Source organism: Silene latifolia, chromosome Y, assembly GCF_048544455.1.
Source record: "Silene latifolia isolate original U9 population chromosome Y, ASM4854445v1, whole genome shotgun sequence".
NCBI classification, from domain to species: Eukaryota; Viridiplantae; Streptophyta; class Magnoliopsida; order Caryophyllales; family Caryophyllaceae; genus Silene; species Silene latifolia.
Window position 1 is genome coordinate 389572369 of NC_133538.1, and position 12446 is coordinate 389584814.

The 12446-nt window shown below is 40.5% G+C and overlaps 1 protein-coding gene across 3 annotated transcripts in view; it reads right to left on the minus strand.

The window, feature by feature from the left end:
• LOC141629162 (uncharacterized) overlaps window positions 1-12154 on the minus strand; it is a 34239-nt gene extending 22085 nt beyond the window's left edge. For 2 of the 3 annotated variants that reach the window (XM_074442208.1, XM_074442206.1), the window contains exons 1-7: window positions 12046-12154; window positions 11858-11922; window positions 11564-11668; window positions 11380-11464; window positions 11151-11243; window positions 11000-11071; window positions 9631-9777 (exon numbers count right to left, since the gene is read on the minus strand). In XM_074442208.1, the coding sequence (XP_074298309.1) occupies window positions 9631-9777; window positions 11000-11071; window positions 11151-11243; window positions 11380-11394 (327 nt within the window). In that variant the 5' untranslated portion in view covers window positions 11395-11464; window positions 11564-11668; window positions 11858-11922; window positions 12046-12154. Of the gene's footprint in view, window positions 1-9630; window positions 9778-10999; window positions 11072-11150; window positions 11244-11379; window positions 11465-11563; window positions 11669-11776; window positions 11923-12045 lie in introns of all 3 variants that reach the window. The other variant, XM_074442207.1, reaches the window with a different exon arrangement.
• Between the last annotated feature and the right edge of the window lie 292 nt (window positions 12155-12446).

Below are 12446 nucleotides of genomic sequence, written 5' to 3' on the forward strand. Positions count from 1 at the left end.
GCAACGAGAGAAAAAATGGAGCATTAATTGTGGAGGTTTGGTCACTCTTTTTGTGGCTAGTTTGGTTGGGGATATTCCGGATGAACAACCTCGAGTGTGGGGGAATAACCTTTACAATGAAGCGGGGTTGGTGGAGACCCATATGATTCATCCATTGGACACGGTCCCATGGAGTTGTCATTGGTTGGGGGAAGGGGGTGTCCAATACATGAAGCTACCATTGAATGGCCCCCTCCCAAGTGGACCACGAGCCCGGGATTTCTTTTGTCCCGCCGAGGCCAATCTCCCCAACCCACCCCCACAAAGAATGAGGAAGAGAAGAGCCGTTGAATCTTCCCGTGGTCCCCAACAAGAGGAAGAAAGAGAGGTTAAAATTATTGAGGGGGGATTCCATGCTACCCCCCACATTCCTTCGTCCTACCAAACGCCTCAAGACACTCCTATGTTTGAGGCCGGGGGTTCCTCAAGTCCACCTTTAGCACCATGGCAACACCAAATGTTCAAGTACTTTGAGGAGACCCGGGGGATGTTGGAAGCAATTAATGGGAGGGTTGAGAACTCCCATTCTTGGCAACAACAACAAGCGCTAAGATTGGAGAGTTTTGATCAATTTCGGAGATCTTTTGAAGAGCATAAAAGGTTGGGAGATGAGGCCGAATTGGCCCAAAGGAAAATGCTTGAGGGGATTGCCAAGAGGCAATAGGAGTCGTATGCGTGGCAACAACAAAGCGCCAAGGCTTGGGCGGAGAATCAAGCAATGTGGCAAGAGCAAAACAAGTGGCGTGAACAAGTGAGCCAACAATTTGGGGTGCAAAACGAAAGGCACCACCAAATACCTTGGGGATTCTTACTATGACGCTCAAGCCCATGAAGACTCCTTTGGCCTCATTCAAGGCCTTTTCGGAATGACTCTCCACCACCATGAATTAACCTATCAACCCACCATCAATGAAAATCAAGTTAATGAGGCCTACATGAGGGTCAAGAAAGAGAAAGAAAGAAGAGAAAGAAGAAGAAACAACCAAGGGGCATATGAGCGAGGCGAAGGCTCGGGCCCCTCCAACTAAAAGTTTGAAGAAGTTGGCACTCCCTCACATTGAGGACAATGTGAAATTTAAGTGTGGGGGAGTGAGAAATTGTAACATTTGTAAATTGTCTTACAAATCAATGCAAATGCAAAAAAAAAAAAAAAAAAAAAAAAAAAAAAAAAAAAAAAATACGGCTAGGTGAAAACCCACAAGGGTGGGCACCTAGGCAAGATTGGAAAAGGTGGCCGAGAACGGAATGAAAACCCGAAAGGGCATTCCGGGCAAAATGAAGAATCGAGTTGCGAGCCACCGATGAGAGGAAAGGAAAAAGCTAAGGTGAAAACCCGAAAGGGCACCTTATGCAAAATGAGGGATTTTCAAACAAAAAAAATCGAAAAACTGAAAAATGCAACACCAAAAAGATGGAGGGATAAGAAGGGAGCAATAAGGAGGGTCTTGGAAGGAGGTTAGATTTAGGATTTAATTTCTTTTTGAGTCAAAGAAAATTGTTTCAAATTGGTGGTTTTTCATGTTGGCTACTAGGTTGTTGATCTTTGTTGGTGTTTGGCCAACTTAGTAGCATGACTTGCATTGCTTGGAGTGATAAGGGGGTGATATATGGGGAAGATGAATGAGTTGGAGGATTGTTTAGGTCACTTTGCTATTGCCTTGGGATAAAGCAAGAGTGACCACTTCTACTTTGGTGATATAAGAAGGGTGGAGTTGCGTGATGAGTCGGCGTCGGTGGTGTGTTGTGTCCGTGTTTGAGGGAGAAATAAGGCGGGGGAGTGAGTGAAGAGTTGTGTCAAATTTGAGTCAAGTTATTTTCTTTTTAATTGGTGGTTGTGTTTTGAGGGAGATATAAGAATGAAGAGGAAAGGGGAGAGTGATCATTCACTCCTACACTCTCTTATAGACTTCATGTTTGCTTATTTCGGGTTTTGCTCGGGACTAGCAAAAGTCTAAGTGTTGGGAGTTTGATAGTAATGTATTGGGTCGGTCTAAGGGGGTGATTTTATCACCCTCGTGTCTTTTAATATGGGTCTTTTAGTAAACTTTTCCTAGCATTTGGCAATTGGCTATGTGGTGGTAACTTGTGCACTTTACCTCGGTTGGATACTTGATCTTAATGCACGAAACCCGAGAGGCGATAGAGCACCTTTCAAAAGTCAAGACAAGGCACGAGAGGATCACTTGCAACCCGAAAGCCAGTTGGGAGAAGTAAGAATGAAGATTAGAAGAAATGAAGGCAATTGAAGAGGTCTAGCTCGTGACAAATACCAACGGGTTGGCAACATCTCACGACGAAACGAAATGCCCCAACAACCGATGCTTTATTTGGAGGTTTTCGATGTGTGGGAGATAGACTTCATGGGTCCATTCCCCAAGTCGGATGGGTATCTCTATATCCTATTGGCGGTGGACTATGTTTCAAAATGGGTCGAGGCTATACCAACTCGGAATGATGACGCAAGGACGGTCTCTAGCTTTGTTCACAACAATATCTTCTCAAGGTTTGGCTATCCTAGGGCGTTGATAAGTGACCGGGGGACTCATTTTTGCAATAGGATTTGGAAGGATTGTTAAAGAGGTACAGGGTCGTGCACAAAGTCTCCACCGCCTATCACCCACAAACCAATGGGCAAGCGGAAGTTTCAAATCGGGAGATCAAGAATATCTTACAAAAAACAGTGAACCCCGATAGGAAAGATTGGAGTCAAAGGTTGAATAACGCTCTTTGGGCATACCGCACCGCTTACAAGACACCCATTGGTATGTCCCCATATCGACTCATTTATGGGAAGGCATGTCATCTTCCTTTGGAAGTGGAGCATAGAGCTTATTGGGCCATCAAATCCTTCAACCAAAGCATAGATGATGCGGGGTTCCATCTGAAGCTTCAACTTCAAGAAATTGAAGAAATCCGTCTTGACTCTTATGATAATGCCGCCATATACAAAGAGAAAGCTAGAATATGGCATGATCGAATGATAAGTCGGAGGGTTTTCAAGGAGGGCACCAAGGTTCTTATTTTTCAAAAACGGTTAAAGTTGTTCTCCTGAAGCTAAGATCAAGATGGGTTGGACCATTCATTATGAGCAAAGTTCATCCTCATGGAGCGGTCGAAGTTGAGAACCCGAGCACGGAAAAGACAATTAAGGTGAATGGACAACGACTTAAAGAGTATCATGAAGGCATGGAAGCACAAATCGTTGAACAAGTCACTTTGGAAGACCCCATTTACCAAGCATGATCATGAGAAGCACTTTGTCGAGCCATCGACGTTAAATAACGGCAATTTTGTAAATATTCTATCCCAATTTAATTGCTTTTTTAGCGTAGTTTATTTCCGAAATTTATTTCCGCAATTTAATTACTCGCATGTTAATTTCGTTAAATTAATTTCATTTGCATTGACATGTGAAAAGGCACTTGAGGTTTGTTTAATGATATAGTGATTTGCAAGAACCCTCTTGGAAGGCGTGCCCAAGAGGAGAGAGAGGCGGGTTTAATGGACAAAGTCATTGGAAGAGACCAAGGGAAAGGGAACAAGAAGAAATGGGTAAAAATTCGGCTAAGTAAGAAAATTGGAATCAAACGAAGAAGAGCCAAATCTGAAGGTATCGCGACTGCGCATAAGGTCAAGCGCAGTCATTTACGATCACAAGCAGTAAGAGTAAAATTTGCGCGACTGCAGTGGTCAATCTCAGCTCTTTATTCTTCTCAAGCCCGAATTATTCCTCATTCCTCATACATCCTTCATCGACAACTCCCCCAAAACCCTCCTCTTAATCACTCCAAATCCAACCAAATCACCACTTATCATCAACAAACCCCAACTTCTTCACCAAATTCTTCAACAAATTCATCTCTGCAATCAAAAACACCTTCAAACATCCCATTTTCTGACAAAAATCCCCCAATTTCCCAAACCCTAGAATTTTTCCGGGTTGATTTGAAGCTTGTTCAAGTGGATTTCTGGGTTATAAAGGGATTTTTATGCAACTTTCTTCTTTATTCCAGCAAGATTGAGGATTTCCGGGAAGGTATAACAACTTTCTTCACTATCTTTGTCTTAAATTTATTCAATTCAATTTCCATTGAGTAGTTGAGTTGATTTCTTGCTTGTAATTGATTACTTGGGGATTGTTGGCAATCATTTTCTGTTAGGGAAGGCAAACATTCAACAAAATTATCTTAACTACACTCGATTGTGCTAGTGCCCACAAGATTTCAAAATTCCTTCACCCGGGGACCTTGAGGGACATGGCTATCTTTGACCAAACCCTTGCCTTCCTCACCAAGGTGGGGTTAGAGAGGTACATTAACCTCCAACCTCATACATACCCCGCCTACACCTTAGAATTCCTCTCGACCATCCAAATCACGGGGGAAAAAGCGAATGAAAGGGTGAGTTTTAGGTTGAACAAAACGTGGCATACCCTAACCTTTGAAAGGGTGAGGGAAATTTTGAGAATCACCAAGCCTCCCTCCTCCATCAAACCCCCGGGATTAGCCTTAAATAACACTTGGTGTGCACTCACGATGTCCAATAATAACAAAATCTCCTCAATCACAACCCCCCCCCCCCATCCGGATTATCACACGTATGATTTCATGTTTCTTCTTTACGATGAGGGAACCTACCAAACTAAATGAGGGGGTCCGTGAGTGCATGTGGGCGATGTTGCCCGAGGGGAGGGGTTCCTGATTGGGCAAGACTTTTTGTGATTGGTGCATCTAAGCAACGAGAGAAAAAATGGAGCATTAATTGTGGAGGTTTGGTCACTCTTTTTGTGGCTAGTTTGGTTGGGGATATTCCGGATGAACAACCTCGAGTGTGGGGGAATAACCTTTACAATGAAGCGGGGTTGGTGGAGACCCATATGATTCATCCATTGGACACGGTCCCATGGAGTTGTCATTGGTTGGGGGAAGGGGGTGTCCAATACATGAAGCTACCATTGAATGGCCCCCTCCCAAGTGGACCACGAGCCCGGGATTTCTTTTGTCCCGCCGAGGCCAATCTCCCCAACCCACCCCCACAAAGAATGAGGAAGAGAAGAGCCGTTGAATCTTCCCGTGGTCCCCAACAAGAGGAAGAAAGAGAGGTTAAAATTATTGAGGGGGGATTCCATGCTACCCCCCACATTCCTTCGTCCTACCAAACGCCTCAAGACACTCCTATGTTTGAGGCCGGGGGTTCCTCAAGTCCACCTTTAGCACCATGGCAACACCAAATGTTCAAGTACTTTGAGGAGACCCGGGGGATGTTGGAAGCAATTAATGGGAGGGTTGAGAACTCCCATTCTTGGCAACAACAACAAGCGCTAAGATTGGAGAGTTTTGATCAATTTCGGAGATCTTTTGAAGAGCATAAAAGGTTGGGAGATGAGGCCGAATTGGCCCAAAGGAAAATGCTTGAGGGGATTGCCAAGAGGCAATAGGAGTCGTATGCGTGGCAACAACAAAGCGCCAAGGCTTGGGCGGAGAATCAAGCAATGTGGCAAGAGCAAAACAAGTGGCGTGAACAAGTGAGCCAACAATTTGGGGTGCAAAACGAAAGGCACCACCAAATACCTTGGGGATTCTTACTATGACGCTCAAGCCCATGAAGACTCCTTTGGCCTCATTCAAGGCCTTTTCGGAATGACTCTCCACCACCATGAATTAACCTATCAACCCACCATCAATGAAAATCAAGTTAATGAGGCCTACATGAGGGTCAAGAAAGAGAAAGAAAGAAGAGAAAGAAGAAGAAACAACCAAGGGGCATATGAGCGAGGCGAAGGCTCGGGCCCCTCCAACTAAAAGTTTGAAGAAGTTGGCACTCCCTCACATTGAGGACAATGTGAAATTTAAGTGTGGGGGAGTGAGAAATTGTAACATTTGTAAATTGTCTTACAAATCAATGCAAATGCAAAAAAAAAAAAAAAAAAAAAAAAAAAAAAAAAAAATTTGAAAATTCCGGCTAGGTGAAAACCCACAAGGGTGGGCACCTAGGCAAGATTGGAAAAGGTGGCCGAGAACGGAATGAAAACCCGAAAGGGCATTCCGGGCAAAATGAAGAATCGAGTTGCGAGCCACCGATGAGAGGAAAGGAAAAAGCTAAGGTGAAAACCCGAAAGGGCACCTTATGCAAAATGAGGGATTTTCAAACAAAAAAAATCGAAAAACTGAAAAATGCAACACCAAAAAGATGGAGGGATAAGAAGGGAGCAATAAGGAGGGTCTTGGAAGGAGGTTAGATTTAGGATTTAATTTCTTTTTGAGTCAAAGAAAATTGTTTCAAATTGGTGGTTTTTCATGTTGGCTACTAGGTTGTTGATCTTTGTTGGTGTTTGGCCAACTTAGTAGCATGACTTGCATTGCTTGGAGTGATAAGGGGGTGATATATGGGGAAGATGAATGAGTTGGAGGATTGTTTAGGTCACTTTGCTATTGCCTTGGGATAAAGCAAGAGTGACCACTTCTACTTTGGTGATATAAGAAGGGTGGAGTTGCGTGATGAGTCGGCGTCGGTGGTGTGTTGTGTCCGTGTTTGAGGGAGAAATAAGGCGGGGGAGTGAGTGAAGAGTTGTGTCAAATTTGAGTCAAGTTATTTTCTTTTTAATTGGTGGTTGTGTTTTGAGGGAGATATAAGAATGAAGAGGAAAGGGGAGAGTGATCATTCACTCCTACACTCTCTTATAGACTTCATGTTTGCTTATTTCGGGTTTTGCTCGGGACTAGCAAAAGTCTAAGTGTTGGGAGTTTGATAGTAATGTATTGGGTCGGTCTAAGGGGGTGATTTTATCACCCTCGTGTCTTTTAATATGGGTCTTTTAGTAAACTTTTCCTAGCATTTGGCAATTGGCTATGTGGTGGTAACTTGTGCACTTTACCTCGGTTGGATACTTGATCTTAATGCACGAAACCCGAGAGGCGATAGAGCACCTTTCAAAAGTCAAGACAAGGCACGAGAGGATCACTTGCAACCCGAAAGCCAGTTGGGAGAAGTAAGAATGAAGATTAGAAGAAATGAAGGCAATTGAAGAGGTCTAGCTCGTGGAATATAGAAGTCCAGAAATGCGAGCACATGCGCGCCTCTGCAAGAAACAGTGCGCAGTGCGCACTATTGCACGACAAGAACAAAGAGTTGCGCACCCGCACGGCTACGCTTTACGGGTTTTCTAATCTTCTTTTTGGGCTTCTTAAGTGGAAATCTTTCTAGGTTTTCGTGAAGCCCTATATATACCCGAGAGTTTGAAGACCTAAAACATTCACCTACCATCCTTTCATCTCATCTAATCTCATTTTTAGGGTTCTAATCTTGTAATAATTTAGGGACTATTTCCATTCAAAGTTGTAATCTTTCCTTATTTCTTTGGGTTTTGAAGACTATGGAAGGGTAAATCCTTCCCTTTTTGGTGTAATTCATCCAAAGTCTCCAACTTTGGTATTATAAGACTCTTTTAATCTCCTCTTATTTATCTAATGATCTTTCCTTATGCTTAATCTTCATGTTGAATGAGTTTATGTTTGGGTTGGCCATCCATGCTTCTTATTTGTTCAACTATTGCATATTCTAGAGAAATGATTTAATCTATCTAGGATTGTTTGGAGCAAGCTTGTTGTATGTTGATTTGGTTTAAAGGATTCATGCAATAAGTAGGAAATTTCATGTCTTTTCTCATTTGTATGGTTTAATCTTGTGAGAATTGATCTTAGCTTCTTGTCTTGGCACAACTCTTAATGCTCATGTTTTATTTGCACTCATGGTTTAATGAATTGTTGATTAAACTTGGAGGACATGCATAGATGGTTTAATTTGTGCATGTTATTATCTTGACTTGAAAGTATTGGGTAGAAATTAGGAGGAGAATTATTAAAGAGTTAAACTTTACCATTGTTGGTTACAAAGGAAGAATTGCACCAAGTTCTCTTAATTATTGAATCATCTTACTCACCAAGTGTTTGTTATATTGCTTGTTAGACTAAGATTGCAAATTTTACTTTGTTTCATGTCACCAATCAACTCAAAAACCCCCCTTTTCATGTCTCTCTATTGTTTGTCATTGTGAATAACCATTGTTTGTTTATAATCTTGTCTTTAGTAGTCAATAGTTTACAATTCAAGTATTTAGCTTAAAAGACCTTCTCTTGGGACCGACCTTTACTTGCACTATATTACTTTATCATTTAGAGTAGTCTAGAGTATAGTTTGGCTTATAAATTGTTAATTTGGTAGCTTGATTCTAGTATTTTACGACACCTAATTTTATCGCTACCAGTGATGTTAAGGCATGAAAAGGAGCAAAGAGTTATGTAGACGCCAGACTCATCTTGTACAACCCACTCTGTCTTCTCAGGTTGTTGCTTAGTGCCATTAGTTAATATGGAATCCATAGTTTTCAGATTTGACTCGCTTCTTGGAGACATAAGACCTGTAAGACTATTCTCAATGTTGTGTGTAGAGCTAGAGGATTGGCCAATAATAGAATCCGAACTGTTTAGAACATGATTTCCTTCTTGTACCTTCTCAACCATTTCTTTTAACTGCCCGCATATATTGTTAATACCCGTTAGTCATCTGTAACCAATATTTGCTCCGAAAACAAACGACCAGATGCGTATTATCAAAATTACGCGGATGTGTTTCAAAGAAGAACTTAAACAGGATCATTGTAAATCGAGCGGAATTTCTTATTATAGCTTTAATATTTTTGTACCCAAAATACCACATATGTTTTGGTTAATCAAATTAAATATTTGATAAAAAAGAACCCAATGGACTACTCGTATTTAAGTAAAGGACACCTTAAAAAGAATTGAGATTTTCTCTTTCGTACCCCTCAACTATTCCATTTTCTCACTTGTACTCCTCCTTTTCTGAAAAAAATCTTTAATAGCCATAAATCTTAGCTACGACTTCATAAAAAAAGTCAATTTTAATTTTAAAACTGATCATCTTTATGACATCATCGATTTGAAAAAAAATCATTATTTTTTGAACTTGTCGTCGAAAGTAACGGTCAATCAAAGATTGTGCGGTGATTTTTTTTTTTTCAAATTCACTGTCTTTAAGAGATCCTCGGTTTGGATAAAAAAATTCTGTTTTTTTAAACCTTAGCCAAGAGTTATGACTGGTCAAATATTTTCTTTTTAAATGAGGGGTATAACTGTATAAGTGAGAAAATGAAATAATTGAAGGATACTTGTATGACCTTAACCTATACTTCTAGACCAAAATTCAGGAATACCATCACGGCGTCACGCAATGAGGATCACTATTTATGAAAAGTAATGCTAGAGAGTGACGGGTGAATAGAATGTGACAAAGTCATTATTCTACCAAGAGAGAACAAGATTTCAGATAAGGTTGATTGGTATATATAAACTCTAAAGTTAAGTATTCTGGCATACCATCACCATCAGCTCTATGCATGGACATGATAAATTAACTCATCATACTATGTTACGGAGAGAAGGCAAAACCGCAAAAATTAGATGAGAAATGAGGGGGAAAGCGAAAATCAACTATGCAAAAACAATAAGTCAATAATATATGGCAATTTTATGATTTCGCGAATGTTAATTATAACAAAGGAGGAAAGGCTACCTGAGAAGTTAGAGATTTGATGACTTTTTTTGCAGCCTTAGATTTTTCAGCCTCGTCAACTGCTACAGCCTTGGCCTCGTTAAGTTGATTTTTGGTTTTCTCCAGCTCTGTTTCAAGAAGGCGATTGTTGCTGGAAAGGTTCTTTACCTGTTTAATATAATCAAAATTATAAAAACAAAAAGGTGAAAATGATACTGTTATTACCACAGAGCCTACTTAGACAATTCAACCTTCACCATAGTCAAATAATGACTAACAAAAAAAGCTTCAACAAACACGAATCTCATTAAGATGGGGCTAGAGTAAGTGAACTGATACATAAGTCATTGGCGTTTTTTGGCAAAATTTGATGGAATGAATAGTTCAACTTTTTTTGTCTTCTTATGACTTGGGCTTGGGCGGATATGGATATTGGGTTGGCGGGTTTGTGCGTGTTCAGCCCACTACTCACATGTCTTCTATTTTGGGCCTTTTCACCCAACCCTTCACTGTTTCCCTTTCTCTCACACCCACAACCACAACTTTAACTTCATCATTCTGATCCACTCATTCTCATCTCACCGTTCATCGGCCCTCCATCTCCAACAAATAGTTAACATCATCAAACTTGCGCAAGAAATCCAAACGTGTATCCATCGATGTAATGCATCTATCGTTGATTTCTCATTCCCCCTTGACATCTCAGCCCTTCCTTTCTCTCACAGAAAGCCACAACTTCCTCATTACCGTTAGTAGCTATTACACAGTTTAACTCTAAGTCCCCCCTCTATCGTTGATTTCACCTTCCCCCTTTACATCTCAGCCCTTCCTTTCTCTCACACAAAACCACAACTTCCTCATTCCCTTTTCATTCTAATCCGCCCATTCTCATCTCACAATCTTACTTCTCACTCATCAATATCTCGTCGAGCCTCGTCGTTTTGATGAACCTCTGAGGAGTTCCTCTAACCTACGTCGCTCTTTTTTTGCTGTCTCCTCTAGGTCTTCATAAAGGTGGTGGCAACGAAGACTTGGTAGATACCAGCAGAAAGTCCAGCAATAATAAACTTCAGGCCAAAACCCACTTCAGATCAAAACAAATATGAAACACAATACAGAGGTCAGTCCGTGGCACAAGCGAAATTGTGACATGTTAATTCCTAAATTATCATCATTCATCAAAGAGCAACAACACATCAGAGAAATTCAGGGGGAGAAGTGGGAGATAAACTGAAGAAAAAAAATTCAAAAACGACACCGAAACTCCCAACTTAAATTTATCTGCCATTTCCAGCTTTCCAACATTTCCTGCAGATGCGTTTTGTAAATTCATAAACAAATAGGACCATCCACAAATAAACCCTAACTTAGGAAATTAAGGAAAATATACCTTCTTATCTTTAGGGAAATTAAAAGATTGAAGGTATGCAGCAGCAGCAAAAGATGACAAGAAAATTTCTTCCTGAAAAAAGTCCATTATAAATAAAGTAGACAAATTTGAATAATCCAATTATGTGTGCCCGTATGCATCAATAACCAACCTCGCTGACAGTAATCCCAAGCGACTCAAACTTCTTTCCATATTGTTTTCTGGACTTGGTTGAGTTATTGGTCACAAACACCAATCTTTTCCCCTGAAAGAAAAGAAAAAGCTATGGAAGTATGCTAAGACAAAATAAATGATATGTTTCGTTAGAAATAGCAATACCTACATGTCAAAACCAACTTGTCGAATTAATACTCCTCTCACGTATAATCAAATTCACGAACCTTTGCACGAAGCATATCAAGTGTCTCTGGAACTCCTTCAATCAGCTTATCTTCTTTCCATATAACACCCCCAAGTGACCCAACCCTAATCAATGGAAAACCAAGCAATCAAAACCCTATGCTATGTTGTTCAGGTTAAAATTGTTATGGATATTATATCTAAAAGACAAAACCAATAACTCACTTGATCTATCAAAATTTCTGCCAGTCTCTTTAGGCGATTCTGAGAAGCGCTGTTTTAACCCCGTACATGTAATCTCAGCAGCAATCCCAAAGCATTTACGTAAACCTATAGCAGGTATAGAATGAGGAGAATATATATATATATATATATATATATATATATATATATATATATATATATACTGAAGAAAGAAATTCAAGGATCTGAACATACTTGTCGGGACTGATGATCATAAAGCAAAACCCCCATTACATTATTAGATCAGAAAAAGTGACAAGGATAATGGCGAATTACCGTAGCTCCCATCATCATCCTAATCATCATCATGGTTGTCTCCGTCGCCATCGCCGTCGTCGTCACTGGCAATGGAGGAAGAGGATGAGATGAGATTATATGTAAAATAAGTGGTTTGTAATGAGTACAAGTACCCCCCGAAAAGGTGGACAGTTTAACCAATAATGAACCACGGTGTAATTGCATACCTGCAATCAAAGGAGCGGCGAAATCAGAGATGGTTTGTGAAGGGAGATCGAGAAGGGAGAATGAACTGAGTTGATGAGTGGTGAGAAATTGTGAATATGTGGTGAGAGTGCGAGGAGTAATGGAGGGTATAGATGCAAATATGAATAAGTGATCGACGGATGAGAAACACCAAATAGTTGGACTGTTCATTTGCAAAATAAAAATACCGGCCCAATTGCAAATTAAAAATACCGACCCAATTGCACAACCCAAACACAAAAGGACAAAAGAAGATAAAGACAAAAAAAGTTGAACTATTCATCCCAAAGTTGAACTATTCATCCCACCAAATTTTGCCAAAATGTGCACACCCTTAAAACACCCTTGCATACTTTTATATAAGGGGGGGATAAAATTTGAA